At 47.3% G+C, this 18261-nt stretch overlaps 1 protein-coding gene across 1 annotated transcript in view; it reads left to right on the forward strand.

The window, feature by feature from the left end:
- Positions 1 to 224: 224 nt before the first annotated feature.
- The window catches only part of TMEM181 (transmembrane protein 181), a 75222-nt gene continuing 57185 nt past the window's right edge, over positions 225 to 18261 (forward strand). Inside the window, exon 1 of the mRNA XM_041744369.1 lies at positions 225 to 355. Coding sequence (XP_041600303.1) covers positions 225 to 355 — 131 coding nt within the window. The remainder of the gene's footprint in view (positions 356 to 18261) is intronic.

The following is an 18261-nucleotide window of genomic DNA, read 5'->3' on the forward strand; positions in this document are numbered from 1 at the left end:
CCCGCGGCTCGGGGGCGGGCCCGTCCGCACCCCCGCAGGCCCCGCTCCCCGCGTCTCGCCGCGGCGCCCGGAGCGCGCCCGCGCCACCTTCCTCCGCGCCCCCTCCCCACTGCTCCTCCTCCTCCTCCTCGGTCCCGCCCAGTGCGCTGGGGGCCCCGGTCTCGGGAGCCGGGGAGAGGGGCGAGGGGAGCTGTACCGAGGGCGGAGCGCGGGAGGCGGGGACGATGGACGCGGAGTACCCGGCCTTCGAGCCCCCGCTCTGCAGCGAGCTCAAGCACCTGTGCAAGCGGCTCCAGGAGGCGTACCGCGAGCTCAGGGAGGACCTCACGCCGTTCAGAGATGACCGCTACTACAGGTAGGCGCGGGCGGGCGCCGGCGGGCCGGGCCGCGGGGAGGGGGCCACACCCGGGGCCTCGGCGCCCCCCGCGCCCCCTCCCCGGGACCTGGGCGCGCTCCGGGCCTGGCCGGGACCCGCCCCCGGGCCGCCCCCTCCCCGCGGCGGGTGTGGAGCGGGTGTCCCCGGGGAGGGCGGGCAGGTCTGCGGGTTCCAGTCGGGGAGCTGGGCTGAAGAGCTGTTTTCATTCTCTGGAACCCTGAGCCGGGGTGCTCAAAGCCGGGGCTGGGGACCCACGGGCGTTAGGCGCTGCTTTGCTCCTCCCTCTCTTCCTCCTTTCCAGGCACTCCCCCCCCCACCCCCACCCCCCCCACCCCCCCCACGGTCGTGTTCAGCCGTAGAGTCCTGGTTTGGGGAGAGGATCACTCCTCCAGCGTCAGGCAGGGAGGGCCTCGGCCTCTCTTTTGAGGTACTCAGGCCTTGGGTTTGGGTGAAAAAATCTCTGAGGCTGGGGTGCTCCTGAGCGTTGGGGGCCGTTGGCCTCGGGGCTGCGCCGCACCTGGGTGAAGATGCTGTGGGAGGTCATGTTTCCGCACGCACCCCCAGGGCTTGTTGGTCTGGGCTTGTCTGTGTTCATCTCTGGCACCCTCTCCGGTGTGGCCAAGGTGAGAGCTGGGGGGGCCCCCCCCGCAGGCTCTTGCAGCAGGGCACCCGCCCCTACTGGTCTTGGCTGTTCTGTTGGGAGCCCGGCTCCTTTGGTCATGGTTGGGCTTAGCTGATGTGTTGTGTCTGAAAGGACCCTATCTGGAGTGTGGAGTCTGGGGCTGAGGTTGGTCTTGCTCCTCAGTAGCTCGTGACCCTGAGAAAGTTATCTACTAACTCTACTTTGCAAGCTTCCTCATCTGTGAAATGGGGAGCTTGAACTGGAAGGTTTGTGGAAGGTGACAATTCTAGTCATGATGTTCTCACTCTGCTTCAGGATGGGCAGCGATTGCACAGCTATCTCTGAAGTGGTGATACTCGTTTGTGTACAGTGTACCCTAGTAGTCATATATTCTAATACACGTCAGAAAAACGTGAATCACACTTATTGGATCTTTTCAAAAGTCCAGTGGCTTCTCAGGGACTGACCAACATATTGTTCACAAAAAATGGAAAGGCCCATTTAAAAAATACGTCATTCCAAGATCCTAGGGTGTGGCTATGGATGAGCTCAATCTGCCTCATGTAGCCCCCCAGGACACCTGACAGCATGGTAAAAACAAACAAACAAAACACAGATAGTTTTAAATCTTATTTCTAATGTATAATCCAGTCTCCTTTCCCATTGATTTCTCCCCACTCTTTTTTTCTCTGTATTTTATTGTCTTGGGAACGTTTATTTGGCAAAGGATCCAGTGGATAGCTAAATGGTCTTAATTCAGGTAGCAAAGAGAACAAAGCCACAGCACTGGTTAATTCACAATTGGATCATCCTTTATTCATTCACTCATTTATCCAACCAATAGTCATTGAGTACCTCCTATGTACTGCTGCCATTCTAAGTGTTGGAATGCAGGAGATACAGGGCCCTTGTTGTCATGGAGCTTATAGGTAATAAATAAGTGATTACATGTCACAATGAGTGCTAGGAAGCTCATAAACCAGGTGCCGTGATAAAGAGTGATAGGGGTGCTACTTCAGAGAAAGTGGTGGAAGAAGGCTCTTGGAGAAGTTGACATTTGACTAAGAATGAAAAATGACTCGCTCACTAGACAGTGAGCTAGGGAAGAAAGTTCTAGAAGAGGAAGTACAAGTGCAAAGGCCCTGAGGCCATAAAAACATGGTACAGTAGTCCCCCTTCATTGCAGAGGTTATGTTCTAAGACTCCCAGTGGATGCCTGAAACCACAGATAATACTGAATCTTAGGTATACAATGATTTTTCCTATCCATACCATGTCCATATGACAAAGTTTAATTTATAAATTAATCACAGTAAGAGATTAAAAACTAATAATAAAATAGAACAATTATAATAATATAATCAAGATTGTGTGAATGTGGTCTCTCTCAAAATAGCTTACTCTACTGAACTCACTCTTCTTTAAAGAAAAGATTTATTTATTTATTTGAGAGAGAGAGAGAGAGAGCGCATGTGCGCAAGTGGGGGCAGGGGCAGAGGGAGAAAAATCTTCAAGCAGACTCCCTGCTGAGCATGGAGGCTGACACTGTAGGACTCGCTCTCGTGACCCATGAGATCATGACCTGAGCTGAAACCAAGAGTCAGACACTTTGACTGAGCCACCCAGGCAGCCCTGTCCTCACCCTTCTTTTTGTGATAATTTGAGACGATAAAATGCCTGTGTGGTGAGATGAAGTGAGGGGAATGACATAGGCATTGTGATGTAGCATTAGGCTACTATTGACCTGCTGACCATATTTCAGAAGGAGGAGTATCTGCTTCTGGCCTGCAGGTGACTGAAGTGGCCATGGAAGGCAAACCCATGGATAAGAGGGGACTACTACATGTTCAAGGAATAGACGGAAGACCAACGTGGTCAGAGAAAAGGGCAGGCCAGGTCATATAGAGCCTTGAATGCTAGACTAAGAAGTATGAATTTCATTAGAATTCCACTATGAACCCATGAGTAGTTTGGCTGCCTATACTACCTGACAACATGATAAAAACAAACAAAACATAGATAGTTTTAAATCTTATTTTTAATGTATAATCCAGTCTCCTTTCCCAGCAAACATCTGAACCTATGCTCTAGGAGCTACTCTGCTAGTTGATTTGGATCTTGAAGATCATGAACTTGTTTGGAAGGGGAAAGTGATGAATTCTGGCACCCCCACCACCACCCACCACTCAACCCCCCGCCACGAGAACAAGTCAGCGGCAGAATGCCTTATAATATTGTGTGTTGGCAGAGTGGTTGGGCTGAATCACAAAAACTGGTTTATAGTGAGGAGATGTTTTAGGTCATTGAACTATTTTCCATTGCTCCATTGAATTTTTATATCAGTGGGTTGCACGTTTACAAAACTAGGTGAAATATTCTTAGGTTTCCAAGTTGGGAAGCTGATAGTTACAGCTCTTGCACCTGCTTAGCTGGAAGATGACTTGCTACTATAATTTTTGCTCCTGCTTTTCTCACTGTCTTTGTGTCCTCATTAGTGATTTATGACTAAAAGGCACCAGTGCTTTTTCCCCTGGAGGACCAGGGCCTTGCCTCATGTGGCTGACAGTTTCCTCGGAAGAGGTGCAGCTGCTAATGCCCATTTGCAAAATGTGGTTGGTCCCTCCATTAGCTGGCATGGCTACTGGCATATTGGCTGTGTAATTTGGCATCATTGGCAAATGGCAGCTATGTGATCAAAAGACTCACAGTCACTTGCACAAACTGAGAGATGACAGTGGTACTGCCTGCTAGGAAGGGGCAGTAGGTGGAAGAGCAATAGGCTGGGTCTGAAATCCTGGCTCTAAGTCTCAGCTCTACCCTTTGCCAACTCTGTGGCCTTGGGGTAATCATTGTATTTTACTGGTGATCAGTTTCCACATCAGAAAGATAAAGCAAGGATGTGATAGACTCAAGTGCTTTTGAAAAAACACTGAAGATGTTTTCCAATACAGACCACAGAATAACCAAAACAGCTGGGAGGTAACGGATTGAGTTGTTTGTTGACCCAGCACCTCAATGATGCCATCGAGTCCTTTCTTTTTAACTTGGTGGCAATTGGCCTCAATTGGCCACTAATAATCTTTTTGGCTATTGCTTCTCATTCACATTCTTGGGGAGAATGGGCTGGCTTCCTCTAAAGGGATAATTTGAAGCCTATAGCAAAACTCCCTGAATCTCATCTCTATCCCCACCCAAAATGGTAACAATGAAGAAGACAGACATGTGTTGATAAATGACATGGAACTTTCATACACTGCAGATGGGAGGGTAAATTGGTCCAGTCCCATCTGGGTCCAAATGGAAGGCCATTTGACTGTATCTCTTAAAGTTGAACCTATATATTCCCTTTGACCCAGTAATCCTTCTTAGGTATTTACCCTACAGAAATGCATCTCCGTGTCCTCAACAGACAAGGACTGAAATGTTTATAGCAGCATAATTTGTAAAACTCCTAAATTGGAAACCAGCCAAATACTCATCAACAGTAGAATGGATAAATTGGCTTATTCCACCATCAAATATACAGCAATGAAAGTAAGCAACTTACAACTATACACAATAAAAATGAGTCTCACACACACATAATGTGAGCAAAAGAAGCCAGACACAGAGTACATACTATTTGATTCTACTTACATAAAAAAAAAAAAAGTATAAAACAAGCAAAATGACCCTATACTATTGGAAGTCAGGTTAGTGGTTATCCTTGAAGGAACAGTGAGTGGAAGAGGGCAGAAAAGGATTTTCTGGCTGCTGGTCATATTTTGCTTCTTGATCTGGGTGCTGGTTACACAGGTATATGCAGTTTGTGAACCTCTATCAAACTAACGTGTATAGTTTCATCACCTTTTCCATATGTGTATCACGCTTCAGTAGAAAGTTTAAAAGAAAGCCAATTCCTATGTCTCACTGATGGCATTGAGCTCCTTTTCTTGAACTCCTGAGATGGAAATAGGCAGGCAAATCAGAGCACCCCGGGAGCTGAGGGTGGAGCCAATTTCTCCAAGGCCTACGTCCTCAAGGGAGGAGAGGTAGAGTGTGGAGCCCAGTTGGAGTTCTGTTAGGAAGCAGACGTGGGGGATGGATGCCAAGCACGCAGTCAACCCTGCCCATGAAATAAATTGTAAGGAGCTAAAGAAAAGTGAAGGAAAAGAGATATGGTCCTTTATTGCTCCACTCTTGGAGAATTTGTGGTTGGCCATTTTGCTGACCCATACTTCGTTTCTCATGTTATTTCATTAACTAAGCCCTGGACTAATGTGCAGAATCAGAATGCCAGTTTATGTAATTGGCTGATGCAGATCCATGAGAACACAGATAACGGTGGGCATGGCATCACAGCCCAGGGAATTAGTTAGATCAAGGGATTCTCAATACTAGCTGCACATCAGAATCACTTGGGAGAGCTTTTAAAAAGACAAATGCCCAGGCCCTACCCTCGAGAACTCTGATTTAATTGGCCTGGGCTGGATCTCAGCCAGGATGGAGAACCCAAGAGGGGTGAGTGGAATGTTCAAGAGCATTAAGCTGACGGAGCCTGGTGCATCCATCTCAACGGAACGGGCTTGCCATCAGGGCAGGAATACTGGATATCACCAGTTAAGGCTCCTCCCCTACACAGAGCTCGGTGGCTGCTGTCAACAATCACCTTGGCTTTTTCCACCTTTGTAGGCTGACCAACCTCCCTTTTTAGGTTAATGCATCTGTTCAGGTTAAAGGCAATTTCAAGGTCTAGGAACCAATTTTTCCATTAAAAAAAAAACCATTTTATTTATTCATGAGAGATATAAAGAGGGAGAGAGAGGGAGAGACAGAGGGAGAAGCAGTCTCCACACGGAGTAGGGAGACGGATGCGGAACTCGATCCCAGGACCCCAGAATCACGACCTGAGCCAAAGGAAGATGCTTAATTGACTGAACCACTCAGGCACACCCATTTTTTCCATTTAAGGCAAACCTGCTTATATGTACTGGCTTTAATGTTAATAACCCATCTGCACTGATTTTAATGTTAATGTTTCAGCCGGCTAACATTTCTCCTTGTTTTCAAGTTACTGGTGACAACTCATTGTAATTAGCATACTGATCTCTGTCTTTTGTATCTTTGTTGGTGGGAGGAAATGGTAAGTATCTCTGATGAGACTGTAGTTTTATTTATTTTTTATTTTTCAATTTTTAAAAGATTTTTAATTTATTTATTCAGAGAGAGAGAGAGAGAGAGGCAGAGACACAGGCAGAGGGAGAACCGGGCTCCATGCAGGGAGCCCGACGCCGGACTCGATCCTAGGTCTCCAGGATCACACCCCGGGTTGCAGGCGGCACTAAACCGCTGCGCCACCGGGGCTGCCCAAAACTGTAGTTTTAGAACTAGCTTCTTTATTTTCATCACTTCAAAGGTAGAAAAATAATTTCATTAAACTTGCATGCTTGAGAACTTAGAGTCATGTACAAAACTGGTTCTGTGAGAAAAGGCTGGTTTTCTGTTTGGGACTAGATGCAGGCCCCAGAAGGGCCCTGGTCCAAGGACTCGACAAGACAAACACATGGATGAGGGGTCAGGGGTGGGCAACAGGACAGGTCAGCTGCCCTCAGACCTACCCAGGCCTTCGTGCAGCCCTCTCAGGGCAGCACCCCTCCCCCACGACTCCTGACTGCTTTCCCTTCCCTTGCTCTGGAACCTTGTTCCATCAGTTATCCTCTCTGGTCATGTCTCAGCTCTCAACTCTGACACCTTCCTAAATGCTTACAGACCTTGGACCAAATTTCCTTCAGCCCAGCCTCCTTGGGTACAACCGCACTGTCTTTGGAACACTTGGGTGGCTCAGTGGTTGAGCATCTGCCATAGGCTCAGGGCATGATCCCAGGATCCCGGGATCGAGTCCCACATCGGGCTCCCCAGAGGGAGCCTGCTTCTCTCTGCCTGTGTCTCTTCCTCTCTCTGTGTGTCTCTCAAAATTAAATAAGTAAAATATTAAAAACAACAACAGCAACAACAAAAACAACCACACTGTCTTCTTCAACATATGTTGGTCTGCCTTCTTCCCCCTACCATATTGTCATATAAATGAGTTAAGGATGGCCCATGTATGTTGGCTCCCACGTTGTTTGTTTCTTCACTTATTTCATAGCAGGTGCCTAAACTCGCTCTTATTGGTGCCTAACTCAAATTTCTAGTTGCTTTACATATAGCCTCAATATGCATATTTTGTGTATGCATATATACCCAATATGCATATTTTTGCATATACATAATGCTAAACCCAGTTGCTTTACAAATATCCCCAATATGCATATTTTTAGCCGTTTGGAGTCTGTCTGCTTTGTATACCTGTGAAATAGCACTCAACGTCTGCTAGCCATAGATTTGCAAACCCTGTGGCTATAAAAGACCCCAAACTGTTGCTGCTCTTCAGAGTCCTCTGACCTCGAGACTCCCTCCTCCTGCTGCTGAGCAACATCATCTGTACATATAAATCCCCTCTTTGATTCTGTTCTGCCCCAAGGGCCCCCTAGCCCTCTTCTTTATGGTAAAGTCATGTCTTACCTGTCTCTATGTTATGAGCACCTGTTACAAAGTATATCACACAATAGGTGCTCACCTAACATGCACTACATGAAAAGCATGAATGAATGAATGAGAACAGGAGAGACTTCACTAAATTACAGGCAGGCATGTTTTGTCCCAGTTTTTAATAGGTTGAAGCTATGAACTGAAGAGTTTCATGTGAGTTCCAGTAAAATTGGGAATTGCTTGCTCTGGAGCAACCCCCAGGAAAATGACTAATAGTATATAGTGGAAAAATTTTAAAGATATTAAAATTTACAATAGAAAATATTCATTTAATGCAAAAGAAAACAGTAAAGGAGGACTAGAGGAACATGAGACATATAGACATATATGGACACGAGACATATAGAAGATAAAAAGTAAAATGGTAGGCATGACTCCAGCTGTATCAATGACGAAACAAAATCCATCAAGAGGCAGAGGTTGTCAGATGAGATAATAAGCAAGATCCCATCATATCCCATCTACAGAAAATACATTTTAGATTCTAAGATACAAGTTGAAAGTAAAAGGATGGAAAAATATATGTCATGCAAACAGCAAACTTAGAAAAGCTGGTGTGACTAAACCGCTATCAGGTAAAATAGCTTTTAAACCAAAACATGTTACTAGAGATAAAGAGGAATATTCTATAATGATAAAAGGATCAATCCATTAGGAAGATTAACAACTGTAAACTTATATGCAACAAACAACAGAACCCAAAATACATGAAGCAAAAGCTAACAGTTGAAGGGAGAAGTAGAAGATTCAAAAATAATAGTTGGAGTATTCAATACCCGCTTTCAACGATGGATGGAAAAACTAGCCAGGAGATTGACAAAGAAATAGAAGGCTTGAACAACAATATTAACCAACTAGACCTAGTATAAATCCATTGACTACTGTGCCCAACAACAGCAGAATAGGAATTCTTTTCAGGTGTACATGGAGCATTCTCCAGGATAGATCATATACTCATCTGTGAGACAGGATGTAATAAATTTAAAAGGACTGAAATCAAAGGAAGTTCTCCAACTACCATGGAGTGAAATCAGACGTCAATTACAGGAAGAAATTTGGGAAATCCCCCAACATGTGGAAATTAAGCAACATGCTCCGAAATAATCAACTGGTGAAAGATGAATCATAAAAGAAATTAGGATTTTGAGATGAATGAAATAAAAACACCATATATCAGAACACCTGGGATGGATCTAAAGCAGTGCTCAGAGGGAAATTTATAGCTATAAATGCCCCCATTAAACAAGAAGAAAGAGCTCAAATCAATAGTTAACCTTCCACCTTAAAACATTGGGGAAGAAAAAAGAAAACTAAAAAAGCAAAGCAAGCAGAAGGAAAACAATAATAAAGATTATGGTAAAGATTAATTAAAGAAAAATATGGAAGCAATAGGGAAATGAATAAAACTAAAAGTTGGTTCTTTTTTTTTTTAAAGATTTTATTTATTCATGAGCAACACAGAGAGACAGAGACATAGAGGGAGAAGTAGGCTCCCCAAGGGGAGCCCAATACAGGACTCGATCCCAGGACCCTGGAATTATGACCTGAGTCAAAGGCAGAAGTTCAACCACTGAGCCACCCAAGCATCCCTAAAAGTTGGTTCTATGAAAAGAGGCTGTTTTGACAAGCCTTTAGCTTAGCTAGACCAAGCAAGAAAAAAAGGAAGAAGATGCAAGTTACTGAAATCAGGAATAAAAGAGGGAACATGGCTATCGAACTTGCAGGAAAATAAAGGACTACAAGAGAATGCCATGAGATAAGTGTATGTACTGATGAATTTGAAGAGACCCTGTTTTCCTGACGCCAAGCCAAAGACATCAATAAGAACCCCACAGACCAGTATCTCTCGTGGACAGAACAGTTCTCAGACAAGACAAAACACCAGCAAACGGAAGCCAGCAACAGGATTAGAGAAGAAGGGGTTATACACCGGCATCATCACCAAGTGGGATTTATGCCACGAAGGAAAGATCAGTTAATATATGATATCCACAGGCCTGTCTCGTGATGTTTTGTTTCATTTATCATTTGCTGTTTCTTTTTTTTATTTTTTTTAAATTTTTATTTATTTATGATAGTCACAGAGAGAGAGAGAGAGAGAGAGAGGCAGAGACACAGGCAGAGGGAGAAGCAGGCTCCATGCACCGGGAGCCCGACGTGGGATTCGATCCCGCGTCTCCAGGATTGCGCCCTGGGCCAAAGGCAGGCACCAAACTGCTGCGCCACCCAGGGATCCCCCATTTGCTGTTTCCAGATTGTACAAGTCTGTGCTTCAGGGACATTCCAAAGGCCTTGAACTGGCCACTGGCCCCTGTATGGCCCCCGCGGTTCAGACAGCAGACGTGCCCTATGCTTGTCCGAGCTCTTCCTGGTGGCTCATCGAAGCTTAGTTATTTTTACGTGTGCCTTCGGGTAAGCTGAACTTTGGCCCATGCAGCAGAGTTGTTTTGTTCTTTTTTTCTTTAAAGCAAGCTACATCTTGCTCTGAATCGGGAGGAAATGATAAAGATCTTCTTTTCCTGAGAGCAGAGCACATCGAAGCAGCCGATTGTTCTCTGGGGTCGGTCATCAGTCAGCTGCAGCAATGACTCAGCTCTTGCAGTAGAGGAGTGTCATTTGCCAGATGAGAACAGGCCTCGAGCCGAGGCGGGACATCCAAAGCCGGATCCAGGCCTCTCTTGCAGCTTCTGGGGGCCTCAGCTATTCCTTGGCTTGTACGCGGCCGCTCATCGTTTCTCAGTGTCTTCCCTCTGGGCACGTCTGTCTCTGCATCCAAACTTCCCCTTGTCATAAGGACACCAGTCGTAGTGGATCAGGGCCCATCCTTGACCTCATCTTAACTTGATCATCTGCAAAGACCCTATTTCCAAATAAGGCCACAGTCACGCATGGGGTGGGGGGTGTCAAGACTTCAGCATCTCTGTGGAACACAATTGGACCCATAACAGGCTCTCCTTGAAGAGGCCTGCCTGTGTGTTGACACAGGGCTGGAAATTTAGATCCCCCTCTGAGTATCCTCTAAACTAACAGCTGACTGTTTGATGAAGAAGAGACAGGAGGACCAAGTCTTGGCTTGTCTCTGCTGCTACCATCTTGGAAATCAGGTCTGCACATCTCATAAAACGACCGCAGATTCCTGCTGGCTCTAAAACCAAGACCAATCCTGGAGACCCGGGATCAAATCCCACATCAGGCTCCCTGAATGGAGCCTGCTTCTCCCTCTGCCTGTGTCTCTGCCTCTCTCTCTGTCTCTGTCTCTCATAAATAAATAAATAAATAAATAAATAAATAAATAAATCTTTTAAAAATAAAAAAATAAATGAATAAATAAAACCAAGACCAGGCAGCCCGGGTGGCTCAGCGGTTTAGCACCACCTTCAACCCAGGGTGTGATCCTGGAGACCCTGGATCGAGTCCCATGTTAGGCTCCCTGCATGGAGCCTGCTTCTCCCTCTGCTTGTGTCTCTGCCTCTCTCTCTCTCTCTGTCTGTCATGAATAAATAAATAAAATCTTTTAAAAAATAAAATAAAACCAAGATCGCAGAGCAGGAGTGGGGCTGTGGGGCTGAAGGGGGTGCCCAGTGATGGCCTCCCCAGCAGAGGTGACTATAGTCTTCTCAGCATCACCGGAGCTGCCTGAACTTTATGAAGTTCAAGTTGGGAAAGGTGGAGTGTGCGGTGTGTGTGTGTGTATGGTATACATACAGTGTGCATGGTATGGTGTGTGGTGTGTATGTGGAATGTGTATGGTCTGTGTGTGTATACGGTGTGCCTGTGTGGTGTGTGATGTGTGTGTATGGTGTGGTGTGTGTGTGGTGCTGTGTGGTGTGTGTGATGTGTGTGTGTATGGGATGTGTGGTGTGTGTGTGTGGTGTGTGCATGGCGTGTGATATACATGCGTGTGGATGTGTGTGCTATGGGGTGAAGGAGGGCATGGAGTGTGAGCATAGGACCCAGGCCCCGCCCAGCCCTCTGTTGTGGGAAACCAGTTTGTGAGGAGCTGTTGGGTCTGAGGGAGGGTGACCAAATTGCCCTGGCTTTAGCACTGAAAGTCCAGTGTCCTGGGAGACCTTCAGTCTCAGAAATATCAAAGTTGGTGTCCCCAGAAGTGTGACTCCAGCTGAAGCTGGCTGGGGAGGCTGAGTCTGAGGCTCTGCAGCTGCACTGTCCCTGGGAGCAGGGTGTGTGCATCTAGGGGTCACCACCAGCGTCCTGGGGTCACCGTCAGGATCCTGGGGAGAGGTGATGGAAGACACGCCCTTGACCTTCTCCACTCTGGAAGGCGGTTTTCCCTCCTTTGTCCAGCATTCTCCTTCCCCTGTTGTCCTTGCCTTCCCCCTAGTCCACCCTCTTCCCTGAAGAGAGCAGCCTTGTTGCCACAGGGCCCTGGTTGTCAGAGGGGAGCCCCCCAGGACAGAAGAACCTCAAGGTACTTCTAAAAATTACCACTATTTTGTGGTACTTCCTTTCCTAATCTGAAATGGAGTTCCTTGGTCATACCTTACATGCTTTTATAACTTAAAACCCAAAAATACGGGGGTGCCTCAGTGGCTCTGTTGGTTAAGCATCCGCCTTCAGTTCAGATTGTGATCCTAGGGTCCTGGGATCCAGCTCCACGTCAGGCTCCCTGCTCAGTGAGGAGCCTGCTTCTCCCTCTGCCTCTCTGCCCCTCTCCCCAGTCATGCTCACACACTCTCTCAATCGATCTCAAATAGAGAAATAAAATCCTTAACAAAAAAAAAAAAAACAAACTATAATCAGAAGGAAATGCACAAAGAGTATGCATTTCTACCTGAAAATGCTCCAGCAAGTCACTAGAAGGAAGTGTCCAGGAGATGGGTTTATCTGTCTAGCATCTCTGACGGGTGACCCCATGCTCTTGAGTGAAAAGAGCCCTCAGTTTTGATTCAGGGCAACAAAGATTCCCTAAGAGTCCATTTGGAAAGGGCGAGCAATTTGGAATGATCCAGAAGCTCCAGACCTGGCGTCCTTATGGCAGACCATCCTCAGCTTCCTGTAGGGTGAAATGCAAAATCAAACACCATTCCTTCAGGCTTCAGGTTGCCATAGGAATGATGACTTCACTGTATGTAGTTCTTATTGTCGAGGGCCATGCCAGGGACACCCGGAGGCATTAGTTGTCACTTTATAGAGAGATGGTACCACAGTGTTTATGACTGTTGATAGTGGGGCGCCCGGGTGGCCCAGTTGGTTAAGCGTCCATCGGTTTTGCTCAGGTCATGATCTCAAGGTTGTGGGATGGAGTCCCCGCATCAGGCTCTGTGCTCAGCATGGAGTCTGCTTGTCCCTCTCCTTCTGCCCCCCCCCCCAGTCCCCATCCACCATGCTTGCTCTATTTCTGAAATAAATAAGTAAATCTTTTTTTCTTAAAAGACTATTGCTTGCAAGTATTAATTTCAGCCTAAAAGAAGGAATTTATTACAAAGATACAGAGATAATTTACAGAATCAAAGGGCACAGATGCTACTGGATCTCAGGAAGGAGCTGGAACCGATTCAGCTTGGATTTCCAATCTCTCCCCAATGCCCCCGAACCACTGGTTGCCAAGTCTGCTGCGCACTGGAATCCTTTAGAGAGCTTTAACAACACGGAAGCCCAAGCCCTACTCCAGATTCTGATTTAATTGGTTTGGGGTTCAGCCTGGATACTATGTTTTTTCAAAGCTCTCCCAGTGATTCTGACCTCAACACACCTTGGGAGCCATTGTCCCTAAACTAATTTGTGCTTCTGCCCTTTGTCCTCGCTGCCACCGGGTCCCCGGTCTCTGCTCAGTACCAGGACTGCCTTCTCTGTGCTTGAGCTGCTCGTTTGTGGGAGGAGGTCACCCAGGCAGGCCTCAGGAAAAGTCATCATTAATGTGAGATCCGAGATGTCAGCCGGGGCTCCCACGAAGCCCCCGAGTCCTGCTAGGTTTTCCCAGGACGCTCACCTTCCCCAGCCTTTGCAACAATGATTTCAAATCTCTACCTCTTTGTACTGAGTCAAGCTGACAAGTCCCCAGAGCCCCTGGGCCCTGGCCATGTTTTCCCATCCTCCCCCCGGTGGCCCATGGCCCTGCTTCCCCACCTGAGCTGTCCTGAGAAAGGTTCACGGAGTTCCCGTCTCCACCACCTCTGTACCACTGCCGACGGATGGATGGACAGGGGGGCTGGTCCACCCCACATCGGCTGGATTGGTGCCCGCAGGCCCTGGCTCCCCAGCAGCTGCCTGCAGGGGCCTGGAGTATAGCCTAGATGTGTAGGTCAGACTCTGACCCACGGATAGAACCAACAGATCCTTCCAGATATGGTAGTTTCTGGCAAACTCTCCCGAGCTCTCCTGCAAGGCGGAGCAACTCCATGTGTGGATAATGAAGCCAGGGACAGCTTGCACTCCCTCGAAGCTGCTCTCCTGAGCCCCTGCCTCCATTCTCTCTCCAAACTTCTCCTAAAATTTACATGGAAATTTGTGCCTCAGATTCCAACTAAGGGAAGCCAACTAAGGTGTTCTTGAGCATGAAGACAGTTTTGCCCAGTAACTCGCAGAAGAGATGCAGGCCAGGAGTAGCATGCATCCTGCTGTCCAAGTTCACTTGGGGCTGCAGGACCCTGCAGATCGGGGCTTTCAGTACTGGAACTTGCAAAGTCTCAGGAAAACCAGGATCCGTTGAGTCGCCCCTATAGAAGGAGGCGCACACTCAGCCTCCCGCCTCTGAATGACATACTTGCTGCCCTGGCAACTCCTGCCTTTTCCTTCTGTGGGGACAAGTCCCCCTATCCTGGAAACTCAGACAAAACATACCGGTCCACTGCCAGTCATCTAACAGCCCCACCTGTCTTTCATTCAGGACACGTGCTGGGTATCTCTCTGTCTTGGGCTTAGTGCCAGGCCCTGGAAAGGTGAGGACGAAGGGAGGCCAGCAGCAGGGAAGTCCCAGGTGACGGTAGTGGAATGGTACTTGCTTCCTGAAAGGGAGGCATGTGCAAAGCGACCTCCAAAGGCTGAGGAGAAGAAGTGGTTTGTTTAGGGCACGGACAGAAGCATACCCTGGGATCCTAAGACTGCTACCCCACCTCCCTGAAGATCTGCTGCTTCTGTAGCCCGGGAGGTCAGGAGCACAGAGCTTGAGAGCAGGTGTGTGTCATGGCCAATAGCTCCAGGGCAAGTCAAGAACATTTTGCCTCAGTGTGTACTTTGGGGTGTGGTTAAACAAAAGGAAAGATTTGGAGGGGGGTGCTATGCTCAAGGTCTCAGGTCACAGACCAGTCATCAGGTTGGATTTGTTCAAGATGGTGTTAGCCTGGTTCATGCAGTGCCGCTCAAATGCTAAGAATAAGATGAGAGACATGTTTCAGCCAAGTAAATGGAGACCGATACTTTAAAAAATCCTAAATTCCCAAAGGCAGAGAAGGTGAGTGGAAGCAGTGGGGCCCATGAGCTGTGCCCTGCGAGAGTGTTTGAGGGCCAGGGGCGGGCACAGGCAGGGTGTTCCTGCTTCTACTTACTGTGCTTCATTATTGCAAGTACTAGAAACCCATGGGTACCAAGGGAAAAGAGGGCATTTGTTTCAGAGGTGCTAACCGGATAGAGTGAGATCATGTGTGTAAACTCCTTAGCACAGTAGTAAACTTTATGGTGACTCTGAGAGTTACATGCAGTTATCTTACCTTTGGGGATGAAGAATAGGAAGGAAGCAAGAATTATGTCACAAGATTATGGAAACTAGTCTTCAAAGATGATACCCCAGGGAACCACCCCTCCCAGGGTTCATGCTCATTGGTTGTCTCTTGCCCTTGGATCTGGGCTGGCTCTGGCTGTCCTTTGACCAACAGAATGTGGTGGTAGTGATGCTGAGTAATGCCTGAGGCTAAGTCACAGGAAACTCTGCAGCTTCTGCTTTGGTACCTCAGAGCCACCATTCTAGGAGAAACTAGCCACATGTTCGAGGTCTGACTTTCTGGAGACCTGTGAGGAAGCCCAAGCTAACCATGGGAGAAGCCACATGGGAAAAGACTGCGTGGCTGGCCTCCTGCTTTCCAGCCTCCCCAGCTCAGGCACCAGACATGCAAGAGGATGCATTTTATATCCAGCACAGTGAAGCCTTCCGATGACTGCAGCCCCAGATGCCATCTGCCTGCATTCAGGGAGGCCCCCAGCAAGACCCATTCATCTGAGTTTATCAACACCCAGGACCATGAGAGATAGTAAACTGTTTTGTTTCAAGTCACCATGGTAGGTGCCGTCGAAAATGGTTCCAGGGATGGACCTGTGATTTGCTTCTAAAGAAAAGAGTAGAGTAAAAGCAATGTAATGTCACTTATGAGATTAAATGACTTCCGTCTTGCCCTCACTGTCTGGTTCTTACCACTCACTCACTCGGATGAGGCAAAGCTGCCATGTCAGAAGCTGCCCCGTGGAAAGCCCCAAATGGCAAGGAACTGAGAGTGGCCTCCACCCAATAGTCCAGGAGGCACTAGATCCTGCCAACAACCACGAGCATGGGTATGGAGGTGGATCCTTCCCCAGGCTAATCTTGAGGATAACTTCAGCCCCAGATGACACAGTGCCTACAGCTTGAACGAGAGCCTGAGCCAAAGGAACCAGTTAATCGCACCTGGATTCCTGACCCGCTGTTCTGAACAAAAGACTCAGAACAGCTGTGTTTCAGTTTCAAAAAGGAAAGAAAACTTTATTATTATTATAGAAACCTAATAGAAACAGAAAAAGGAAATAATCTGCATATAGATGAAGGTAATAATAGTCAATGAATGAGAATAAGGCAAAGTTACATCAAATCGGGTACTTACAACATCCAACCTCATCAGCAGGGGAAGTCCCATGGAAACAGCCAAACTGGAGTCTGAGTTGAGGGGCCTGGGTGGAGCACCCTCCCCTCAGGTGTTACTTCCAACTGACCATCCCCATAAGGGACACATTTATAGGGCAAATAACTGGGTTTGAAATCAAACATTTGTTTGCCTTTGTGTGGTTTGGAGCGAGCTGCATTTCTGTTTCCGTGTTTCTATATTTTCAAGGAGCCTGGGCTATGTTTGTCTGCCTCCCCTCTGGGATTCCATTTCGGGAGGCCAGCCCAGCCCAGAGCAGGAGGGGATGTGAGGCAAGATGTACAGCTCTTGACATCAGAAGGGCCAGTTCTGACCTGGAGGCCAGATGATATATTTCAAACAACCAGGCTCCTAAGGTTATTCACACAGCACGGTCTCACAAATAACATTTCCTTAGCCTGCCTGTGTGCATGCAGGTCCAGGTGGTCAGTTAAGACAAATCACAAAACATCTATCCATATAAACCGCACACAGTAAACACAAGATAATACATGTTCTTGTTTCGGGGCACAAAGTTCTGAGGTAATTTGTTATGCAGCAGGACACCTGGGTGGCTCAGCGTTTGGGCATCAGCCTTTGGCTCAGGGTGTGATCCCGGATTCCCTGGTTAGAGTCCCACATCGGGCTCCCTACATGGAGCTTGCTTCTCCCTCTGCCCATGTCTCTGCCTCTCTCTCTCTCTCTCTCTGTGTGTGTCTCTCATAAATAAATAAAATTTAAAAAATTTGTTATGCAGCAACAGATAACTAATACAGCTGTTATGTGTTGGGGGTAGTTTGTTACACAGCAGTAAACCATGGGAACAAATACAATGATAAGAAAGCAAAACCTACAATCTTATACTGTCAGTAACCACCGAGCTGAATGTCTGTGTTCTGGCATTACTAAACTTGATAAGAAGATAAAGCTTTGGAACCAATAAGAGGTAGACCGTTGCTTCTACTGATCAGTTCTCAGGACTCAAGAAGACAGTGAAAAGTCAGCTCCCACGTTTGGTGCCAACAAGTGGGCCAGAAAGGCATGAGCCCTCCTGCAAATGACAGGAGGAGGTTGTGGGGAAGGCAGTGTGGTGAGACAACCAAGCCCTGACTGAAATACCTTAGTTCTGCTCTGCTTACTGCAGAGAGGATGAGTCAGCTGAAAGTCGGTGTCCAGGAGCTGTTGAAACCCAGGCCAAGACATGTCACTAATGTCAACTGTCATCAACTACAATCAAGCTCGAGGGAGAGTCAAGACTGAGAGTTTCCTGCCTTGGAACAAAGAATAGGCAATCAGAGTCCTTGGTCCTAAATTCCATATTCTCTGCACTGAATATGTAGGTAGATTTCCTTTTTAAGAAATCTTCCATTTGGTCGTGTCAGGGATGGAATGTTTGTGACCCTACCCCCTACCCCCTCAGCTACTTTCATATTTTGCAGCTCTGACCCTCCCACTGTGGCTGAATTTGGAGTAAGGAAGTAATTAGGTTTAATAAGGTCATAAGGGTTGGGCCCTGATCCGAAGGGACTGCAATACATTCTTATTAGAAGAGAAGCCAGAGGGGTGCCTGGGTGGGTCAGTCGGTTGAGGGTCTGCCATTGGGCTCCCCACTCAGCAGGGAGCCTGCTTCTCCCTCTCTCTCTCTCTCTCTCTGAGCTTCCCCCGCTGCTGGTGCTCTTTTTCTCTGTCAAATAAATAAATAAATTCTTTAAGAAAACTAAAATTAAAGGTGTTTTTAAAGAAAAAAAAAAAAAAAGAGAGACGCCAAAGAGCTCCTGCTGTCTCTTCTTTCACACATGCATCAAGGAAAAGCCATGTGAGGACACAGCCAGAAGGTGGCTGTCTGCAAGCCAGGAAGAGAGTCCTCA

Source organism: Vulpes lagopus, chromosome 2 (assembly GCF_018345385.1).
Source record: "Vulpes lagopus strain Blue_001 chromosome 2, ASM1834538v1, whole genome shotgun sequence".
Taxonomy (NCBI): Eukaryota; Metazoa; Chordata; class Mammalia; order Carnivora; family Canidae; genus Vulpes; species Vulpes lagopus.